General features: G+C 39.4%; 1 protein-coding gene across 2 annotated transcripts in view; it reads right to left on the bottom strand.

The window, feature by feature from the left end:
* Positions 1-7,825: 7,825 nt before the first annotated feature.
* cfap36 (cilia and flagella associated protein 36) overlaps positions 7,826-23,559 on the bottom strand; it is a 109,648-nt gene continuing 93,914 nt past the window's right edge. The window contains exons 9-11 of one of the 2 annotated variants that reach the window (XM_039738314.1): positions 22,330-22,470; positions 18,207-18,293; positions 7,826-8,755 (exon numbers count right to left, since the gene is read on the bottom strand). In XM_039738314.1, coding sequence (XP_039594248.1) covers positions 8,672-8,755; positions 18,207-18,293; positions 22,330-22,470 — 312 coding nt within the window. In that variant the 3' untranslated portion in view covers positions 7,826-8,671. The remainder of the gene's footprint in view (positions 8,756-18,206; positions 18,294-22,329; positions 22,471-23,559) is intronic. The other variant, XM_039738315.1, reaches the window with a different exon arrangement.

Below are 23,559 nucleotides of genomic sequence, written 5' to 3'. Positions count from 1 at the left end.
CATTTCTCGGACTGCCTTCTTCCATCTCCGAAACATTTCTAGACTTCGTTCTGTTCTAACGCAACAGAGTACTGAAGTATTGGTTAATGCCCGAGTCACCTCACGTATAGATTACTGTAATACTATCTATCATCCCACAAACACGTATCCATCGCTTACAACTTCTTTAAAATTCTGCTGTCAGGATAATAACCTGCTGTTCTAAATCCACTGAACATACTACACCTATTCTCTCTCAACTTCACTGGCTCCCTGTTAACTACAGAATACAATACTATATACCGCTCTTAACATTTAAAGCTCTCCACAACCTCACTGATCTCCTACAGACTGACACTCGTTTCGCTCACTCAGATTCTCATCTGCCGCTGTATTTTCTTTACCACACATCAAACTCTGTGCTATGGGAGCTCGAGTGTCTCTCATAGTGCTCCTCAACTCGGGAATTCTCTTCCCTCTCATATACATCAGCTCGATTCAATAACACATTTTAAAACGACCCTCAAAACTTATCTTTCCAAACCGAAATACCAATTGTCAATTTTGCACTGTTACTGCCAGTTATCTTTGTTTGTTTGCTAATTATTGCTTTTTTTTATTTACCATTCTCTATTTTTAATTTTACTAATGTTGTTTAATTTTATTGTAAGGTGACCTTGAGTGCTAAGATTATAAAACGGGATTTTCTAATGGTCAAATATAACCAAAACAATTGTTCAGCCTTACCTATATGAAATGTAATCCCCCGGGATCTGGTTTGGAGCGTACAGCGGTTTGTAAAATCCCAAACAACACATTATTCATTACTTCCCTCCACAGCAGTGCCACTCGCAATATGGCGGCGAAGTTGACGTACGATGCTGCTGGTCATGCGGCGTCTAGTAATTCTATGTCTATGGTAGAAACACTGTCAGAAAAGAGTCTCCAATAGAGTTTTTGGCACATGGTCTTTATGGCCAGATGCCTTTCTTTTTGCCAGTCCTCCCCAAATATCCGGGCTTCAAAAGTACCAGCTTTTGGAGGCACATACATAATCATATATACAAGGGTAAATCAAAAAGTAAAGGCAATTTGAGAATGATGCTGTAACTGCAATGGACAAAAGCTAACACTATTAAAAACGCCTCTTCTGAGGAAGATTGGAGTGTTTTGGTGCAGATTGTCACAGGAGATGAGACAAGGGTTCATTGTGAGCCAAAAATAGAAAGACTAACCATACAACCATACAATGGAAACACTCACCTTCACCAGTAAAGATGAAATTGAAACAACAGCCCACCACCATGAAAATCCTGATAATTTCCTTTTGGAACACGATGGGTCCTATTCTGGCACATTTTCAGGGACACTGACAATCAGTGACCAGTGAAACATACTGAGCTATGCTTAGACAGAAGCTTAAACCTGCAATTCACAGCAAAAGTAGAGGAATGCTGTCAAAAATAGTTTTGCTGCTCCATCAATGTCTCCTCTTCGGTCCACCTAAAGACCGAACTTCTGATGATGAGGTTCAGGTAGCGGTGCAGATCTGGATTCATGAACGGCTGTGTTAAAGGGCAAGTTGCCTTTCCTTTTTAATTATTCCTTGTGTGTTGTGGCCTGCAGGGGGCGCACCAGCCACCCAATCCCAACACAGACAGACACCAGGCTCAAGTTCCAGCACAATGCACGTTTATTTTAGTGGTAAAGCGTTCTCTTTCACTTCCCACAGCAGCACCAATAAGTACAGCACACTTTACTTTCTTTGCCTTCTCTTTTTCTTTATTTCTCTTCCCGTCTCTCTCGTTCGCATACTTTATCTCTTTCCCTCTCTATGCTGATGATATTTTGCGATTTCTGTGAATTACCCTCTCTGGTTTTGCTCAAGTCTTTAGCTTATTTAATTTTCTTAATGCTCTGTCTAGGTATAAAATTCAATGGACTAAACCTGCTCTGCTCCCTTTCAAGCCGTCTGAAAATGAATCTTCTTTCTCACTGGCTGTTCTGTGTGCAAACTGAATTAAGTACCTAGAGATCAACAGCTGCTTCTTTGCTTCATATTAGCAAGACATTGGATCTCTCCTGCCTCGAATCCTGTGGGATGGCTAAAGAATCTCCGGGTTTTTTGGTGAAGTGGCTCTACCTGATTTGGTATGATGCCATTGGGCATTTATCTTAAGATCTATTTGATACTAGTTGAAATCTCCTGGAAGGTTCACCCTTCTAGGTTTGAATTGAATCTACCCTGGTCAGCCCCAGATCTCTCACTTCATTGCTTTATTTTCATGAATTTAAAAGAGCAATCCCTTAAATCCATTGAACTTTTGTGCACTCACAGTTTATTGCAAAGCAGATAAAGATACGGATCACTCCACAAATCTGTATTTGATTACCCTATTTTTTTAATAACCCCCATCTCGGTATAGGAGGTAACCCAGTCTCATTATCCTTGGTGATATTTTTCATGGCTCTGGGTTCAAAATGTTTCAATACCTGGGAGTGCAGCTGGATGATAAATTGGACTGGACTGCCAATACTGATGCTCTGTGTAAGAGAGGACAGAGCCGACTATACTTCCTTAGAAGGCTGGCGTCCTTCAACATCTGCAATAAGATCCATCCATCCTCTTCCGCTTATCCGAGGTCGGGTCGCGGGGGCAGCAGCTTAAGTAGAGAATCCCAGACTTCCCTCTCCCCGGCCACTTCTTCCAGCTCTTCCGGGAGAATCCCAAGGCGTTCCCAGGCCAGCCGGGAGACATAGTCCCTCCAGCGTTTCCTGGGTCCTCCCCGGGGCCTCCTCCCGGTTGGACGTGCCCGGAACACCTCACCAGGGAGGCGTCCAGGAGGCATCCTGATCAGATGCCCGAGCCACCTCATCTGACTCCTCTCGATCCGGAGAAGCAGCGGCTCTACTCTGAGCCCCTCCCGGATGACTGAGCTTCTCACCCTATCTTTAAGGGAAAGCCAGACACCCTGCGGAGGAAACTCATTTCAGCCGCTTGTATTCGCGATCTCGTTCTTTCGGTCACTACCCATAGCTCATGACCATAGGTGAGGGTACGCACGTAGATCGACTGGTAAATTGAGAGCTTTGCCTTACGGCTCAGCTCCTTTTTCACCACGACAGACAGATGCAGAGCCCGCATCACTGCGGATGCCGCACCGATCCGCCTGTCGATCTCACGCTCCATTCTTCCCTCATTCGTGAACAAAACCCAGAGATACTTGAACTCCTCCACTTGGGGCAGGATCTCTCCCCCAACCCTGAGAGGGCACTCCACCCTTATCCGGCTGAGGACTATGGTCTCGGATTTGGAGGTGATGATTCTCATCCCAGCCGCTTCACACTCAGCTGCGAACCGATCCAGAGAGAGCTGAAGATCACGGCCTGATGAAGCAAACAGGACATCATCTGCAAAAAGCAGTGACCCAATCCTGAGTCCACCAAACCGGACCCCTTCAACACCCTGGCTGCGCCTAGAAATTCTGTCCATAAAAGTTATGAACAGAATCGGTGATTCTGCAATAAGATGCTGATGTTCAATCAGACGGTTGTGGCGAGCGCCCTCTTCTACTCGGTGGTGTGCTGGGGAGTGTGGTAATGTGCCTTACTGGCATTACCAGTAATTAAAGAAAATTTGTTTAGCGTCCTCTCTGTAGTGTTAAGAGAGGCATTTGTTAGGACAAAAATGAATAAAGAAAGGAAAAGTGCCTTTTTCCTTTATATAAGTGCAGACAGACGACTTCACTGACCATATTAGCGTCTTTTGGGGAGTGTCGGGGCGGGTCTCATGTAGACGGGAGAGCCAGCCTTGCCATTGACCGGCCGGGATGGCATTGTCGGTCCTCCACTCTTGCGTGTGCCTCCCGCGACATCATAACTCTAAAGGAGCAAAAGAAAGTTCGAAGCGCCTCAATATTAATTAACCCGGCATAGCATAGGGATGCCGTGTTCGTAGTTGTTTGAGTTGTAGCTCAGGGGAAGGAAGAAAAGAATGGAAAGCGCTTAAGTTCACTAAAGGAAAAAGCGCAGTCTGCGTCTGAAAAGCCGGCACAGCTATGCGCGCGCGCCGGCTTCTCGATTTTTATAGTAATTATGTGGGATAGTAGACGCCGCTTTTCGCAAACGTGTTCACGTCATCGCGTACCCCGAGAGGGATGACGTACGGCTGTTTAATTGGTCGGCGCACTGGCGCCGGATACAAAAGGGAATCATGGCCTCTAGAGGGGGTCTTTTCTGACTAGTTCGTCTTGGAGGAAGGTATAGTACTGTACTTGGTAGATCTGCGTTTTAGAAGTTACCAAGCATTAAGGTTTGTGCTTTGTTTTTGTAAATATTTTTTCATATAAATATCTCTCGATTAACTTTAGTGGAGGTATTTATTGGGTTGTGGTTAGTGGTGCACTGTTTATTTTTGTATATGCACTTTTTTTTCTGTATTTTGTATATTTTTGGGCGAATACTGTATTATACACTGTTTGGAGGAGCAACTTCCTGAGTTGGATCACTGTGGAGGAAGACAGCTTCACATTTTGCTTTTGTGTGTAAATATATATATATATATATATATATGGATTATACTAGTTTGTGTGCAGTATTCTTTTTCTTTTGGGACTCAGGAAGCACTGTAAATACTGTATATACTCATTTTGGGCTCCCTTTTTCTAATAAATGACCAAGTATAATATTTTTGTCTCATTTGTTTAACTGGTTTCTCTTTATCTACTTTTAGGACTTGAGTGAAAATCTGATGATGTTTTAGGTCATATTTATGCATTAATATAGAAAATTCTAAAGGGTTCACAAACTTTCAAGCACAACTGTACGTTTCTATCATGTTCTTTTGAATTGTATCCGTATAGTCTGCATGGTCTCCTCGTTTGTCAACTGTCTTTCATTCTTATGTTTCTTCCTTTCCTGACAGTCAAGTCTGTGAACGTATGAATTTCAGTAAATTCCCGGGATGGTAAATTTAGGATTTTCTTAGGTTCTTTATCTGAACGGGACTACAAATTCACAAAAATCTGCCTGATGACAATGACACTAACCAGCAAAGTTCTGGTCATTTGTCTACATATCTCACTAAGCCATTCAGAGCAGTGGGTCTTAAACCCAATTTTGCCTTTTGTGTGTTATTGTGACCCACAATGGCCGCAGAAGCACCATCCAGGAGATCCATCCCCCTTGCAGAATTACCGCTGATCATCATTGCCACAGATTGTAGTGCAGAGGGATTCCTTTATAGGTCACTGAAGCGCATGTCTTTCAAATGTGCACAGTGAACTGAGGGTCACAACACAAGCGGTACGTAAGTCCACGTCTGGATGTCTTGTAAGTACCTCCACCAGTTTACCTCCCTGGAAAGTAAGAAACTGCAGAACTGTTTAGATGGCAAACCTGTTGCACATTGGAAGGCCGCAGGGTTTTCATCACTTTGTTGCCAGTTTTTCATGCTGAAGCTGTTCTGCCTGATGTTACCATTTTGTACATCTCATAAAATAGAAGGACCTGGGCAGATGAAAATGCCACCACAGCCATAAAATTAAACAAGAGCTTTACTTGTGCCCTCTGTGCCTTTCCTTGGTATCCATGTGTGTCTGAACTTCGTCCATAAAGCCTGCTTCTCAAGACATTATTTTTGAGACGCCATGCTTGTGTCCTGTGTGCTTTTATACTTCCTATCTTTCAAGGTGACTCTTGGCGTGCCTCCTATGCCTTTACTTCTCCTTGTGTGTTTCACACTCACATTTCTTGTTTTGATCGCATCACCAAAGCCAAACTGACCAATTAGATTGCTCTGAGGGACAGACAGACAGAGAGATACACATGCCTTAGTGTTTTAATTACAGTGGGATGCAAAAGTTTGGGCAACCTTGTTAATAGTCATTATTTTTCTGTATAAATCGTTGGTTGTTACGATAAAAAATATCAGTTAAATATATCATATAGGAGACACACACAATGATATTTGAGAAGTGAAATGAAGTTTATTGGATTTACAGAAAGTGTGCAATAATTGTTCAAACAAAATCAGGCAGGTGCATAAATTTGGGCACCACAAAAAAGAAATGAAATCAATATTTAGTAGATCCGCCTTTTGCAGAAATTACAGCCTCTAAACACTTCCTGTAGGTTCCAATGAGAGTCTGGATTGTGGTTGAAGGTATTTTGGACCATTCCTCTTTACAAAACATCTCTAGTTCATTCAGGTTTGATGGCTTCTGAGCATGGACAGCTCTCTTTAACTCACACCACAGATTTTCAATTATATTCAGGTCTGGGGACTGAGATGGCCATTCCAGAACGTTGTACTTGTTCCTCTGCATGAATGCCTTAGTGGATTTTGAGCAGTGTTTCGGGTCGTTGTCTTGTTGAAAGATCCAGCCCGGTGCAGCTTCAGCTTTGTCACTGATTCCTGGACATTGGTCTCCAGAATCTGCTGATACTGAGTGGAATCCATGCGTCCCTCAACTTTGACAAGATTCCCAGTCCCTGCACTGGCCACACAGCCCCACAGCATGATGGAACCACCACCATATTTGACTGTAGGTAGCAGGTGTTTTTCTTGGAATGCTGTGTTCTTTTTCCTCCATGCATAACGCCCTTGTTATGCTCAAATAACTCCATTTTAGTTTCATCAGTCCACAGCACCTTATTCCAAAATGAAGCTGGCTTGTCCAAATGTGCTTGAGCAGACCTCAAGCGGCTCTGTTTGTGCTTCCTCTGCATCACTCTCGCATACAGCATCTCCTTGTGTAAAGTAGCGAATGGTTGAACGATGCACAGTGACTCCATCTGCTGCAAGATGATGTTGTAGGTCTTTGGTGCTGGTCTTTGGGTTGACTCTGACTGTTCTCACCATTCGTCACTTCTGTCTATCCGAAATCTTTCTTGGTCTGCCACTTCGAGCCTTAACTTGAACTGAGCCTGTGGTCTTCCATTTCCTCAATATGTTCCTAACTGTGGAAACTGACAGCTTAAATCTCTGGGACAGCTTTCTGTATCCTTCCCCTAAACCATGATGGTGAACAATCTTTGTCTTCAGGTCATTTGAGAGTTGTTTTGTGACCCCCATGTTGCTACTCTTCAGAGAAAATTAAAGGAGGAGGGAAACTTACAATTGACCCCCTTAAATACTCTTTCTCATTATAGGATTCACCTGTGTATGTAGGTCAGGGGTCACTGAGCTTACCAAGCCAATCTGAGTTCCAATAATTAGTTCTAAACGTTTTGGAATCAATAAAATGACAACGGTGCCCAAATTTATGCACCTGCCTGATTTTGTTTGAACAATTATTGCACACTTTCTGTAAATCCAATAAACTTCATTTCACTTCTCAAATATCACTGTGTGTGTCTCCTATATGATATATTTAACTGACATTTATTATCATAACAACCAACGATTTATACAGGAAAATAATGACTATTAACAAGGTTGCCCAAACTTTTGCATCCCACTGTATTTAGTAATTATTAAGCTTCTTACTAAAAACGTTTCTCACACCCAGCTGTTGAATTATCCTTACAAGGTGAAGGCTGGCAGCAGCACAAAACAAATTTCCAGTCTAAAACTGTTACATCAGTTTTATAGGCTACAGATAGAATAATGGTTTAATAATACAAATTTAAAATTAAAAATGCTGGATTACCTGTGAATAGTGTTCCCTTTTGTACAAGAATCTAATCGTGGAACAGAGACAGACATGAGAAAGCAATCATGAGAGCAGCTAAGAACGTGCACTCACCTAACACAAAGCAAATTCGGAAAATCATTTGCATGCAGATACCAACAGATAAAAGTCACGGGCACCTTGCAACACAGAACACGAGAGAACGATTCACACACTGATTTGAATATTTATTTATTTAAAAATAGAATGAAATTACAGGAGTAATAAGTGGATGGCCTTTGTGAATGCCCCCCACTGTTGCACTAAGTTACAACGTTGTACTTCTTCTCAAACATCCCTTTTCAATGAGGCCATTACCAATCACACTTCTCCATGTAGCTTTCTGCAGTGTGCGAGTCCTGCTCAACATGAGCACGGGTGTCTATTGCTTGTGTGCACTTCAACTGTATTTCAGATCCACACCACCACCTGGCTGCCATTTGCTTTTGTCAAAATAGTCCCAACACCGTGGCAATTTTTTAAATAATGAGTTTAGAGTATATACTGTGTATCTTAAGGGAAGTGTATTAATTTAAAAAAAGTGATTAAACTCAAGAAAATCAAAAAAGGAAAAAAAAAAACACTGTATTTCTTCATCCATGAAGACTCAATAAACCAGTAAATACGAATGGCTGGAATAAATGCTGCCGTGTTTTTGTTTTCCATTTATTTAATAAGATTTCATTGTCACTGCTTTTTTAATGTGGAGGACCAAAGAAATTCTTACCTTTGAAGGGTACCGTATGCTAACAAGGCCATGAGGCCCTCGTCTTCAGCAATAAGCACACTGCTAAAACAAGAAGTGTCAAAATCTGAAGCTGGTAAAGGAATCCGCAGCGCAGTAAATTTATCAGTCGCATAAAAGCAGTTAAAATACAACATGGATGCAGTGCTTAGGGCTGCTCCTCTGGTGCAGACTCTGCAGTTCAACTCCAGATAATCTTATGTTTGCTGGTTGCCATCATGGACATCAGCGATAAGGAATATTTCTTAGGATGTAAGAAAAATGTTCCGTGATGTTATTTTTTGATTACTTCCTGTTTCAGTTTTTCAGCCAAGTGTTTCCGTTTCTCAATTTTCTTCCTTTCTTCTTCTGACATTTCCTTTAAACAGAAGAAACATTTGTGTTAATGACAATTATACATTATTGCTCTCATCCATTTTTTTTCCTCATTTGAACTGCTTATGCTACTTGCTACCTATGCAAAGTGTGCCAGGTCATATTTTATTCATTCAGTTATTTATTAAAAAAAAAAAGAAAAGTTAAGTGGGTTGCCATGACCTATACTAGCATTGTTAGGCACAAGGCAGGGACCAACGCTAGAGGGTCTGTGTAGTGTCCAGTCATCCTAACTGGCACATCGTTATTAGGAGGGAGGAAAATGTAGATGCACAATGTAGACCATTTACAGACACTGGCCAGGCTGGCAGCAGAATTCAGCTCTTTGGAGCTGTGAGGTGACAGTGCTAAGTAGTAAGAAGGAATAACTACACCACTATTCCCCCCACTTTAACATTCATTATTTTGCTTTCATTTCACTGGTTCCCATTGACAAATACCACTAAGGCTGACTTCTAACTATTCATTTCCCTTTTTACAGTATTCAGAATTCTGTCTTATAACATCAGAACGTTTGTCTCTCCTAAGGGCTCTCTGATAAGATAACACAAGACTAAACCTAAAACTAGAAATGCTGGCATTAGAAGTAACGCATAGAATTGAATCTCAAGTTGGCGAAGAGGTGACTGCTCCACGTGGAGGGAGGTCATCAGCGGAGTCCCTCAGTTACTTTCTTTAATTTACAGTATATTAATGACACAGGTTTCTGTACGGTTAGTAAACTTGTGAAATTCACAGATGATACAAGAATTGGGGAAATGGCAGACGTTGAGGAGGCAACAAAAACAATTCTGAAAGTTTTGGGCATGCTGCAGAACTGAGCAAACACTTGGAAGATGTAGTTTAATATAGAAAAGTGCAAAGTTCTATGTGTAGGCAAAAAGAACAGCAGTTATATACAAGATGGGAGACACTGTCTTATAGGACAGGCATGTCAAACTCACGACTATTGGTGGGCCGCTTTGACTGCCATGCATGTGTCAGCGGGCCACACTGTAACAAATACTATTATACAAAGTTACTGTAGCTTTCTTTCCAATACTGAAAACTTTAAAAAATGTTACACTTAAAGTTTAAAGAAAAGCAATTTATTGCCATACACTCTCCGTACATCAGCGTACATTTAGAGTCTTAGCCTCTTAGCTAGGTCCTTATGTTATTATATTATATTCATTACTTATATAGGAGTCTTACAGTGTGAGATCTATTTCTTTTGTCCCGACACTTGGCATCTCTTGTTGGTAACAAGTTCGTCAATATCAGGCTTGAAACCTTGTGCAGCTGCAACTTTTATGAGGGATGAAATGTGCTCGACAGTAAGTCTTGAGCGTTGTGGGGTTTTGGTAGCTTTCATTAACAAATTGCTCACAAAGGTAAGTGCTTCCAAACATAGACAGTACTCTCGATGCCAACTTATGGATCTGCACATACGAGGGTGGCAGGTAAGCATATAAGCCTGGCACACCAAATTCGTTGTATTTTGCCTTCAGAACAGAATCTGACTGCAGTTCAATCAATTCCATTTGGATATTCTCAGGCGCATTCTTAACGTTGTAAGAGAACAGCGCAAAGTCCTGTTCGTGTGAACTGAAATCACGAAAACGCTCACTAAATTCATTGCTCAGTAATTCAAGTTGGAAAGCAAATCCTCCAAAAATCAGTTACTTCAAAGTTTATATTGTAAAATAAGCCGATATGCAAAAAGCCACCTGACCTACACTAATTTTACAAACTCAGAATCACAAAAATATGTTAACAACTCACCAACTTCTCGCGTCCACTTCAGATCTTCAGCTGTAGTCTGCACTAACTGTTTGTTACAACACTAGCACAAAATTACATAAATTACTACTCGTGATGGTCAGTTATGCCCAGTGGCCAGTCTCAGCAGCCCAGCCAGTAGTGCACCCTAGAAGGGGCAGAGAAAGAATCGGTGGCCCCTTCGCCCGCCAATGTCAATATGGTATCTTATGCACAGCAGATGGCCACGTCCGTTGCGGACACTACATAGCCGCCTGGTGCTCATGACACGCTGCTATATGCGCGTGTCCGTAACTTGAAAACCAAGTGGCGGCCCATGATATTCTCATTACAGCAGAACGTTATAATACTACATATAGCTTACTGCTCCGACTCTAGCGACATTAGTAAATACAGAGTACTAACTAACAAGAAACACAATGTTTTTCGGCCACATTGCCGTCAGCTGTGTCGTTATTTTCTCTTTCTATTTTATATTCAATATATATTGGCGTGGCGGTCCTGTGCAAGTGCACAGTTTGCACATGCCTAAGGCCGCCCCTGCTGCAGCCTAGCACTTCAGTTGAGACGCTACAGCTCATTAACTTTGGTCAAGGCTTGTGGCTATACTAGCAGATGACTAGCAGATGGGACTGGGCAGTCTAATGGTCTGGAATCCCTGCAGATTTTATTTTTTTTCTCCAGCCGTCTGGAGTTTTTTTTTTTGTTTTTTCTGTCCCCCCTGGCCATTGGACCTTACTCTTATTCAACGTTAATTAATGTTGACTTATTTTATTTTCTTACTGTGTCTTTTATTTTTCTATTCTTCATTATGTAAAGCACTTTGAGCTATTTTTTGTATGAAAATGTGCTATATAAATAAATGTTGTTGTTTCTTGTACCGTAATGCTATGGGAACACACGCTTTTGTCAGAAGGCAGAAGTAAGAAAAGTCAATAAGTAACGCCGAAGATGCAGAATGATTCAATCACAAACGATAGTAATCATTTTGTACAAGTTCAGCGCTAACTAGGATCTGTCATGCGGGCCGCACAGATTTCCTGGGGGCCACGTGTTTGACATGCCTGCTATAGGAAGCAACCTCTGAAAAGGATTTAGGGGTTTACGTTGACAACATTTTCATCATCTAAGTAATGTGCAGAAGGAGCTAAAAAGGCAAATAAAATCTTATATAATAAAAACTGATGAATACAAATCATATAAGGCTTACTATTGAGACCGCATGCAGAGTACTTGTGATACTCTGATTCTGATCACCACACTATAAGGAAGACATAGCAGCACTTGACGCTGTGCACAGCAGCCAAGTGCATCCCAGACTTAAGGACATGACCTACTCTGACAGGGTCAGAGAATTGAACCTGCTTAGTCTCAAGCAATGGAGACTGCATGGGGACCTGTTCCAGGCCTTCAAAATTATCAAAGGCATTGATTGATAAAGTAGATCCAGTAGAATTCTTTCAACTTAATGGCAAATCACATACCAAAGACAGCAGTGGAAATTAATTGGAAGGGCATTTCGGACTGAAGCCAGAAAGTACTTCGCTGCAAAAACAGGTGTGGGAATCTGGGAAAAACTACCGAGCCATGTAGATGAATCAGAAACCTTGATAAGTATCTGAATGAGATATTGGGAACGCTTGGCTATTAGTCAAATGAATGAGCCCGAAGGACTGAATGGGTTCCTCTCTTTTGTCAATTTTTTTTTTTTTTACAATATTGAGAATTCTGAATTATCACATCAGAATTGTCTTGACTCTCTGATAAAAGTGTAAAAAAATACTACATATTTATCTTTGTGTTAAAATGGCCCTGCTTTTCCTTGACTGGGCTGTGAGGAGCTAGCACCTATCACCTATCTGAACTAGGTGTCAGTTAGTTATCCATGCCAGGTCATTCTGAAATTAGTAATTAAGCTGCCTGATTTCGGACTTTAGGGTTAAACCAAAAGCCCTTGAAGAGAGACCTATGAGCCAACTGTGTACTCCCAGTCCTGTGGCATGCCTGCTGAGAATTATCCCAGGATCCCTATGACGTTCCTTTATTTTATTATTTAGTGAGTTCATCAGTCCCAAGGTCAATAATTCACTGGCTAATCTGTAATGTTTTTAAGAAGTGTCTCTACTGGGTTAGGACTCATCTCCTCTTTCAAGTCTCATTTTTTGTTCAAATTTCCGAGGTTTTTCCTTGAATTGTTCTTACAGTTTAAGCCTCTCTTACTCATTCTACCACTTATCAGCTTTTCTTTTTGTTATGATGTGTGTGTGGTTGGAACGTCTGTGTCCCTCCTCTCAATCCAGGCATATGAGAGCTGTGTTCCTGCTCAAAACGTGGTCATTTGTGTTTGAGCCAGCCTCTTGAATTCCTTGTGACAAGTCAGTAAATATGAACTTTAAGGGGCTGGAGAACTTCACTGCTCATAGATTGTAGGGATGCAGTGAGAGTGAGCTTGACTCATTGTCATAGGATAAACGTCCAGTTCAGAAGTGGGAAGAGGAACAAAATAGCTCAGAGAAAGCTGCTGCTTACTCTCTTAGAGGCACCAGTTCTCCGTGTCAGGATGTGAGACAGGACCTGGAGCGATTTCTCACCAGTGACACAGACAAAGTCCTCCAGTAACTAAGGCAATCATCAAAATACTTGTTTTCCTGCTTATTTAAGTCAGTCTCACTTAAACAATGCCAAATTTGGGTCTACGAATGATCTCTCTTCATATAACACAAGTGGTTTGATGAGAGCCTTTTAACTGAAAATATTTAACATCCATCCATCCATCCATTTTCCAACCCGCTGAATCCGAACACAGGGTCACGGGGGTCAGCTGGAGCCAATCCCAGCCAACACAGGGCACAAGGCAGGAACCAATCCTGGGCAGGGTGCCAACCTACCGTAGAAATATTTAACATTTGTAAGTTTAATATAAAGTGCCTGAACACATCACACATTGAAACTTTACTCCTATGCAGCTAATGAAAAATAAATCCACACAATTCCCTTGCCAGTGAGCAAAAACAGGATTTAAGAGCAAGTGGCTTTTAAAAAACAAAGGAGCACTGCAAACTAGCACAAGAGTGTGAGAAATGACAACTGCAATCTGCATGCAGAGCACACAAGTCCAAACAACCCAACAAACATTTACATGACCATCCTGAATGTCTCTTACTTGTTGAGATTCAGTTCATTCCTGCTATGGCTGTACTTTAATACCAGAATGGAACTCTAAAGATAATGACTTCATTTATGAGCAGCCCAACAGTTGTTCTTATCTCACAAGTGCCTCCCGGCCTTGTTTGCAATTGGCCTTTTAAGAATCATTGGAAGTTGAGGGGTAAGATTAGAGGCTTTAGTATGTCTTTTTATTTTTAGACCCCCGTAGCTGTGCATGAAGTCATTAAAGTCAACGAGTGCTTTCTGTGCTCTGCTTTAGCATTGTTGCCAAAGGCTTCACTGCCAGTGACTTAAAATCATTTGTCAGATCCTCAAAAGTAAATCCTTCATGACAGCCATAGAATCATACTCTGTCACAGTAGTTGGCAAAGAACATTTGAATTGATGATTACTAATGATGCTCCAATTGTGTTTTGTTTTTTTAAGGCTGATACTAATCTCGATTTCATATTTTTTTCCCTTTATTTTGCCTTATACAATTTCTTGTATTAAGAATTTATTAGTTTTCACATACCCCTTGGGGTCAGAGCACAGGGTCAGCCATTGTACAGCGCCCCTGGAGTAATTGCAGGTTAAGGGCCTTGCTCAAAGGCCCAGCAGAGTAGGATCTCTTTTGGCAGTGACGGGGATTCAAACCGGCAACCTTCGGGATACCAGCACAGATCCTTAGACTCAGAGCCACCACTCCACCCAATATTATTAAGTTGTCTGATTCGTTTTCTTTATCTTTTTAAATTTTAAAATTTTATTTTCTTTAAGCTCCTCCTTAGCCAGCCACGTAGAAGTCTACTGTTCTATATTAAAGTCATGTTTTTTACAATTAAATTACAAACCACAGGTGTTAACTGTTTATTTTGTATTACCAAAATGAATTTCTGTAGGTTCATTGTTCAGTGACTGTAATAAAAAATCTCCTTAAAACATGCTTTTTAAAACTAATAAAATACAGTGGTGTGAAAAACTATTTGCCCCCTTCTGGATTTCTTATTCGTTTGCATGTTTGTCACACAAAATGTTTCTGATCATCAAACACATTTAACCATTAGTCAAATATAACACAAGTAAACACAAAATGCAGTTTTTAAATGATGGTTTTATTATTTAGGGAGAAAAAAATCCAAACCTACATGGCCCTGTGTGAAAAGTAATTGCCCCTTGTTAAAAATAACCTAACTGTGGTGTATCACACCTGAGTTCAATTTCGTAGCCACCCCAGGCCTGATTACTGCCACACCTGTTTCAATCAAGAAATCACTTTAATAGGAGCTGCCTGACACAGAGAAGTAGACCAAAAGCACCTCAAAAGCTAGACATCATGCCAAGATCCAAAGAAATTCAGGAACAAATGAGAACAGAAGTAATTGAGATCTATCAGTCTGGTAAAGGTTATAAAGTCATTTCTAAAGCTTTGGGACTCCAGCGAACCACAGTGAGAGCCATTATCCACAAATGGCAAAAACATGGAACAGTGGTGAACCTTCCCAGGAGTGGCCGCTGGACCAAAATTACCCCAAGAGCGCAGAGACGACTCATCTGAGAGGTCACAAAAGACCCCAGGACAACGTCTAAAGAACTGCAGGCCTCACTTGCCTCAATTAAGGTCAGTGTTCACGACTCCACCATAAGAAAGAGACTGGGCAAAAACGGCCTGCATGGCAGATTTCCAAGACACAAACCACTGTTAAGCAAAAATAACATTAGGACTCGTCTCAATTTTGCTAAGAAACATCTCAATGACTGACAAGACTTTTGGGAAAATACCTTGTGGACTGATGACAAAAGTTGAACTTTTTGGGAGGCAAATGTCCCGTTACATCTGGCGTAAAAGGAACACAGCATTTCAGAAAAAGAACATCATACCAACAGTAAAATATGGTGGTGGTAATGTGATGGTCTGGGGTTGTTTTGCTGTTTCAGGACCTGGACGGCTTGCTGTGATAGATGGAACCATGAATTCTACTGTCTACCAAAAAATCCTGAAGGAGAATGTCCAGCCATCTGTTCGTCAACTCGAGCTGAAGCGATCTTGGGTGCTGCAACAGGACAATGACCCAAACACACCAGCAAATCCACCTCTGAATGGCTGAAGAAAAACAAAATGAAGACTTTGGAGTGGCCTAGTCAAAGTCCTGATCTGAATCCAATTGAGATGCTATGGCATGACCTTAAAAAGGTGGTTCATGCTAGAAAACCCTCAAATAAAGCTGAATTACAATTATTCTGCAAAGATGAGTGGGCCAAAATTCCTCCAGAGCGCTGTAAAAGACTCATTGCAAGTTATCGCAAACGCTTGATTGCAGTTATTGCTGCTAAGGGTGGCCCAACCAGTTATTAGGTTCAGGGGGCAATTACTTTTTCACACAGGGCCATGTAGGTTTGGATTTTTTTTCTTCCTAAATAATAAAAACCATCATTTAAAAACTGCACTTTGTGTTTACTTGTGTTATATTTGACTAATGGTTAAATGTGTTTGATGATCAGAAACATTTTGTGTGACAAACATGCAAAACAATAAGAAATCAGGAAGGGGGCAAATAGTTTTTCACACCACTGTATATACACAAAGTATTTATAATACAAATGCCATAAATGAAGATAAAATGCTTGTCATACGTACAATCTACAATACTAATAAAATGTTCATGTTTAAGATACGAGGTTAACATGTCTAACAAGTTTATACATAGAATCGACACATTTGCCTCTTAAGCTAACAAGCCTGCTGCTTACGAAGCAGTGCTGCCTAATTCTTCTTTATGCATTATTTTTCTAATTAAAAGACAGGAGCTGCTGTACTAAACAAAAGCTAACTCACCATCCACAATAACACAAGGGCTGTCCATTTTAATTGCAGGACAAAATGAAAAGGTCTGAAGTCATTCTCTTTTAAATTTCTACCAAAGATGCACCACTCTTCTTCACATTTTTTTTGTACTCAGCCATTCCTCCCTATACACAGGGCAACTTCTTATATTATCTTCTCTCAGTTTATCACTTAATTTTCTTTAATGTAAAAGCCAATGTTCCAGTCTTTACTTTCTCCGCTCCCTGTTAAACTGACACGTGATTCCTCAAGTATAATATTTTGCATAAAGAAGCAATAAAACTAAAGTACCATAAAGCTTTGAGAAGCAGATTCTAAAGAAATTGCTTTTTGAGGTGAGCTCATTTACCAATTACTAATTTAGTCATTTAGGGTGAAAATTGGTCGAGTATCAATTCAAATTACTCATTTACAAAAAAAAAAAAAAAAGCTACACACTGAGCAAGTGAAATATCATGACTACCATGTAGAACACCACATAATTAGCAGGTTTTGTTCGTTCTGCATGGTGTGCTGTACCTCTAGCACTGTATCACTGAGGCCTGCTATACTTTTTTTACAACAGTACATGAAAGTAAAAGCAGGCTCCCAGTTTGAAATGTAGCGGCACTGTAAGATGAGAAGAAAAAAGAACAGCAAGGAGTATTTATGGATTTACAGTTTTCTAGCTTTTGGTGGATTACAGTACTAGTATTAGTAGCATTGTCACTTGTGCATGTCTGACTGTGGCTGGCAGAACGTGCAGCAGTTGCTGAGAGAGGACCAATGTACAGGACAAAGATGTGTCACAGGCTAAGTGGAGATTTCCCTTTAGTGCAGAGGTAGAACTGGCAACGTGGTAATCCCAACATTGTAAATTCAAGTTCAACCTTTGCTATGTCAGGTTGGATGGTTTGAGAGAGTGGAGGAGTGATTCTCCATCATAAAACAGACTGCCACTCTCCAGTACCACGGTGAACAAGAATGTATTAAAATAAATGTCATATCATGTCATTTTGTAACCCGCTTTTTTCAGATCTGGGCTGTTTGGGGACAGAGGGATGTTCCCTATTCCACCTAGCATAGGGTGCAAGGGTGAAACAAACCGTGGACAGGGCACCAGTCCATTGCAGTATTAAAATACATACGTGATACAAAACACAAATCAGTTTAAAATTAACGCAATGGATGCCATAACTGGTGAGAAAACATTACCAAAGGGCCTGCAAATGTATGTATTAGTAGCAGAAAGTTGTTTTGGGCCTGACACCAGGACACTTTGGGTATCTTGCAGTCAGTACCAAAATGGTGAACTGGTAGTTTTGCTGACGCTGAGATTGTGGTGCATGTAGTTGTGGGTGTTATGGTATATGGTTAGGGTTTAATGTGTCATTCCTCTTTGCTATAAATCACAAGCATCATTGCATTTAATTTAATTTCTTTAAGTTTGAACTGTTCTGAATTTTCTTCTGGGAAAAATTGGGCAGTTGGGCATTAAGAGTTACTCACCACTAAAACTAAATAGATTAGGAACCACTGCACTTCACAAGTCTTAGTTGGTCAGAATCAAACTAGACTGCTATAACCGTGAAGTATCATAAACACCTTTGACATATAGTGGCTAATTTCAAAAACTGATCATGCAGAGTTTAAAAAAATAAATAAAAAATAAAATCAAACACAGTCATGCAAGGCAGTTTACCGGTTCACATGTTGTACCAGATTTGTATAGTAATTCCTTCTTTTTTTCTGAATTGCATACGTAGAGCTTAAGTGAAGAATTGATGTTCTGCATAAGTGAAAAGAAAACATTTAAAATTTGACACAAAAAACGTGCAGGAGTAAACTACCAACCACAACTATTGTCAGAAACAAAGCTGATAAACATTTTTCATCCATAAATCCACCCATTTTCAAACCTGATTAATCGAAATCAGTGGCACAAAAACTGGAGATATCCAGGAAGTTATCAGGTGCAATCGTTCAGACAGGGTGCCATTCTATCATAGTGCCCACTCTCACAGACAAGGTCAGCTTGTATCTTTCTTTTTCTATGTTTAACTCTGATCAGCCCTTAAACAAAAAGATTCTCGATATCCACTGCATGTCCTTTCCTGCCCCTTTATAACTTCTTCTGCTTGTTATTGCCAAACTTTAAGCAAGCAGAATCCTTACAGTATATGAGAGTCTACAAAAGGTGTCTGCCTTTATAATAATAATAAGTAATAGGTCGTCAACAGCCTCATTGAGTGGGCTGGGAAGAGATATATATATATATATATATATATATATATATATAGGTCCGTGGGGGTGTTGGGGGCTGAGGTTGTTGGGAGTAAAGTCTTGTTTATTAAGAATAAGAAGTTCTTAAGTTTGTATACGCTGGATTTATGTCCAAGTGTCTGTTGATAGCGTTCTCATTTGATAACCAGGATTCAGCCAGCTCTCTAGCACTTTTATTATTGGCTTTAAATTTTACTTGTACATCGTCCCATAATAAACAAGACTTTACTCCCAACAACCTCACCCGCCCCGACCTAGCCACCCCCTCCTCCCCCTGTGAGGTATTGCTATATATTGCCTTTGATTCTTGTATGTCTAAGCATTATCCTCTGATGAAGACCCTGGTAGGTTGAAAGCTCAGGAATAAAAACTACTTTATGATCGTGATTCATTTTCTCCCTTTGTGGATCTCCAACTGCTAATATGCAAACCGTATCACAGACCTTCTCTTCCATATATATATATATATATAGATATAGATATATATATATATATATATATATATATATATATATATATAGATATATAGATATATATATATATATAGATATATAGATATATATATATATATATAGATAGATAGATAGATAGAGAGACTTTATTAATCCCAAGGGGAAATTCATATAATCCAGCAGCAGTATACTGATACCAAAAAAATTAAAGGGTAATAAAAATGCATGTAAAAACAGACAATAACTTTGAATAATGTTAGCATTTACTCCCCCGGGTAGAACTGAAGAGTCCATAGTGTAGGGAATATATACAAGACCTGACAACATGACGTCTGATCTTGTGGAAAGCTACACTTAATATTACCTTTATCTCATCCCTCGTGTTGTTGTTTGCTTTCATTGCTGTATTTTTCAAGACTGTTGCTTTTTCATAATAAAGTCCAATGGAAATTCAATCACAAAAAAAAAAAATGAACCTACTGTATACTTAACTTTTTTGGAATGTGGGATGAAAACTAGAGTACTAAAAGAAAGTAAGCTATGAGGCAGAAGTGTAAAATAATGCACCACAGTAAAGATCTTCCAAAAAATAAACACAAGACTCAATTGGACTGTGCAGAGATACTATAAAAATTGCATTTGGGATTTTTCCTCTTTAATTTCTGTCAGTAATTATTTCATTTGGCCGATTTTCCTTTTAATTATTTTTAGTGGAGTTGCCATAGTGCAGGGATTCTTCTGTTTGGAATCCTCAGAATCTGCTGGTCTTTGTTTCATCTACATTCTCAGTCCAAGACTCATAAGTAAATTTATGATGTGCGTGATTGGATTGTTCAGCCACACACAGTGAGCTATTCAGTACTTGCATGATGTACTGGGGAAGGCAAGTCTGAATTGTTGTTTCTGCTGTACACGTAAAAGAAAAGGAATGATTTATCATTTTTCATTCAGGAGTATTAGAACCTTTTGTGTTTGAGCATCCTTCTTTATTTTAAGGGTGTACATTTCATTTCCCCCAGTCTGTTTATCAATTCATCCATTTTCAAAACTACCTTTTCAGTTTCACATCAACAAGGAGCCAGAGCCCATCCCAGCAGGACTGGGTGCATGACTAGATACAACGATGATACCATTTTTTGCTCTTCAATATATAATTAATGGACCGGCCTAGCCGTCTTTTGATAAAAGACAGATCTGCTGAACAACTCTGAATTTACCCCAGATGTTGCCATTATACTGGCAATATGTTTGCTTCGGGTAGTTCCGGGGAAGACACACAACAAATGCTAAAATGTGACATTACATCCACCATGATCTACTCCTTGGTAAGTATGCTATGGCCTGCTATCAACTCTTTATATGCTTTAAGTTGTCTTCCTGTCATCACTTAAGCAAAGATTTGTCTTGGCCTATTCTTCTTCATAAATCTTTGTTACAAAATATTAATTATTTTGGGTTGTTTTCTTTCTTGGAAGCTCTTTAACCAAACCACTCTGTTACTGGTCCCGTTGAGTGATTTGAATCTTATGGTGTAGCCATTATAATCCTACACTTTAACATCTGCCTGTAATAGGTTGTAATTTCACAATAATGTCTTATTTTTAAATAGTGCAATGCAATTCTAGACATCTGTCAAGTAAAGGAACTGTGCCAATTGGTTGAAGTTGAATAAACCAGCACCTGACAGCCTCATTCCCATTAAGAAGTTGGTTTCATCAGTTTTTACATTATGACCACCAATTACTATGCATGTAATTAGAATTTCTCAGTCAGGTAAGCAAATGCTATGTCCATCTCAAGTGAGGTTCAAATGGGTCAACTGCATTTGGCAGAAAATGTCTGATGAAGAAGGTAAGGCTTGATCCACACGCATGCTAATCCATCCCCAAATAATCAAATATTAAAGTATTATTGGCAATGGGTGAATTTTAGCTTCCACTTTGTTAATCTTTTCTTAATGTTCTCAGATTCAGATGCTATCTTATGCTTTCACGCCCAAAGTCGTGTACTTTAACTAGATATCTATGACCCTTTTAAGTAAAAACAATGTGGTAGGAAAAAGACATTAATGAGCATAAGAAAGGATGATTGTGCTACCCAGAAACAAACAATGGCAATCAATGCTTTCACCTCACCCTCTACTTATCTTGACATATAAAGCTTAATATAAAGAACAATTTCGACTTCACTTCCCCAGTACATAAGAGTATTGTACAGAATATATGAATTTAATGTTTTAATTAATTTCAATGAATAAATGTATTTTTAATATATGTGCTGATGGCTTGGCGATTAACACAAAGGTTTTCATTTTGCTTATTAATAATCTTACACAGTTACACTTACAGCACACTTAGGTTCATTGGGCATTGGTTTTGCTTGCTGCTAGTATTTTGGTGGTGGGGGGGGGCATCATTTGGGGTATTATAGTTTTTTGCTTGTTCAAATATTCTTCTTTATGTGTGTATTAAATTCTTGAATCAATAACAATCACACATTTGCTGGTCATGGCATGGAGGTTGCATGTTCTCCCAACATCTACAGTCTCTACTCTGTTTTTTCTTCTCTTTTTAAACATGTACACGTTTGGTCAGTTAGTTTGTGTACCTATGAATACGCGTCACTTTGCAGGTTCTTGCCACATCTTTATGGGCTTTGGAAAGTGAATGGATATGTGTTAAAATATAAATATTGTGCCCGACGATTATAAATACTTTACTGTATGAAAAAATTTTATTGCATAAGCAAAATGTAATGATAAAAAAATAAACATAGAAGTCTTTAGCTTCATGGAAAATGACATTAATGCACAGAAAATACATTTTTAATTTTTCTTTTTTTTTACACAAAACTTCTTTAAACATCCTACAAATGAAATAGTAAGCCCGGTCTACCACTTAAAAAAGGCAGTGACCTATGCCAGAATTTGGCACCTAATCTCATCCATTGTTAGCCTGTTTTAAGAGAATAGCCAGAGACTGAACTCTGTTAAGAAACGGGACCAAACAAAAATTAGATACTTCACTAACCCACCTAATTCAAAGATGTGATGACAAAATTTGGATTTATTATCTTTATGCAGTTTCTCACCTGCTTAGTCTCAGTCAATGGTAGACTTTCTGTTGTCTCTTTGGGTTTCTGGTCTTTTTTCATAGCTAACAGCCTGTCACGTTGCTGTTTTAGATACTCGGCCCTCTGCTGCAGCTGTTCCATCTGAGATGCTGTCAGATCCTACAGAAAAAGAATTGAAAATTGTAATTACTTGATAAAAGTGTTTTATTTTCTGTTGGTTTAAAAAGGTGACAAAAGTATATAAAACATAGTTGAGGAAGGATTGATGAGGTGCATAAATATAGCATTCTGCAGAGTATTTCCAGGATTGTAGTTGTGTTAGTTTTACTTTTGCATTGTCTCAGTTGGTACAAGTAATATTTCATTTTACAATAATATCCTTAAATACTAAATTTGAGTATATAAAATAAAACACTTTATTTCAACACAAATTTGTTCACATATAAATGAATGGAAGAACCCATTATTATAACTGCATTATTTTCAATTGTTTTGATAATGACATTGTTCATCTGTCTATTTAACTAGACTATTCCAACCCATATGGGCAGGCAGTTACTGCAAAAGCACAGTCCCCTCTAAGCTTAAGTCTACATACAACTCTGCGTAACCAATAACTTCTGGTCAGAGGGCCTCAGTGATTGTTGAGAAGTGTAAGGTTTTAAGAGATCAGTTAAAAGGAGGCTAAACCATCCAGCAACTTAAAAACAAACAGTAAAATTTTTAACTCAATCCTGTAGCGAACAGGAAGCCAGTAAAGAGAAGCTAAGACTAGTGTGATGTGATTCTGTTTTTTTGTGCCTGTTAGAAGCCTGGCAGCAGTGTTCTGGACTAGCTGAAGATGAGCAAGGGATGACTGATTAATCAATCCAAAGCAGTTCCTTGTATACGGGTGATAAGGACATCACAATCAACCGTATCAAATGCTGCAGTTAGATCTAACACAGCAAGACAGCAGTACCACTAGAGTCACTTATCAAAAAAAAGTTGACTGACTAATTCACTCATTCATCCATCAAAAAAAAAAACACTATTTCCTATTTAGTTAAAAAGCTGATATTTGGCAGGATGGTACATCTGGGGCAGTAGCTGTTTGCTAATAAAAGGATATTTCGATATATCAATATTTAGGGGTAATCAGCTCACAATAGAAAAACTAAATACCCCAAAAGCTGAAAAACACATTGACTGATTTGTTTGAAATGTGGTGCTGTTATAAAAAAGAAAATTATCCACCCCATGCTTTTT

This window comes from Polypterus senegalus, chromosome 16 (assembly GCF_016835505.1).
Source record: "Polypterus senegalus isolate Bchr_013 chromosome 16, ASM1683550v1, whole genome shotgun sequence".
Taxonomy (NCBI): Eukaryota; Metazoa; Chordata; class Cladistia; order Polypteriformes; family Polypteridae; genus Polypterus; species Polypterus senegalus.
The sequence above is the reverse complement of the archived record's forward strand: the minus strand, read 5'-3'. Positions and strand labels throughout refer to the sequence as shown.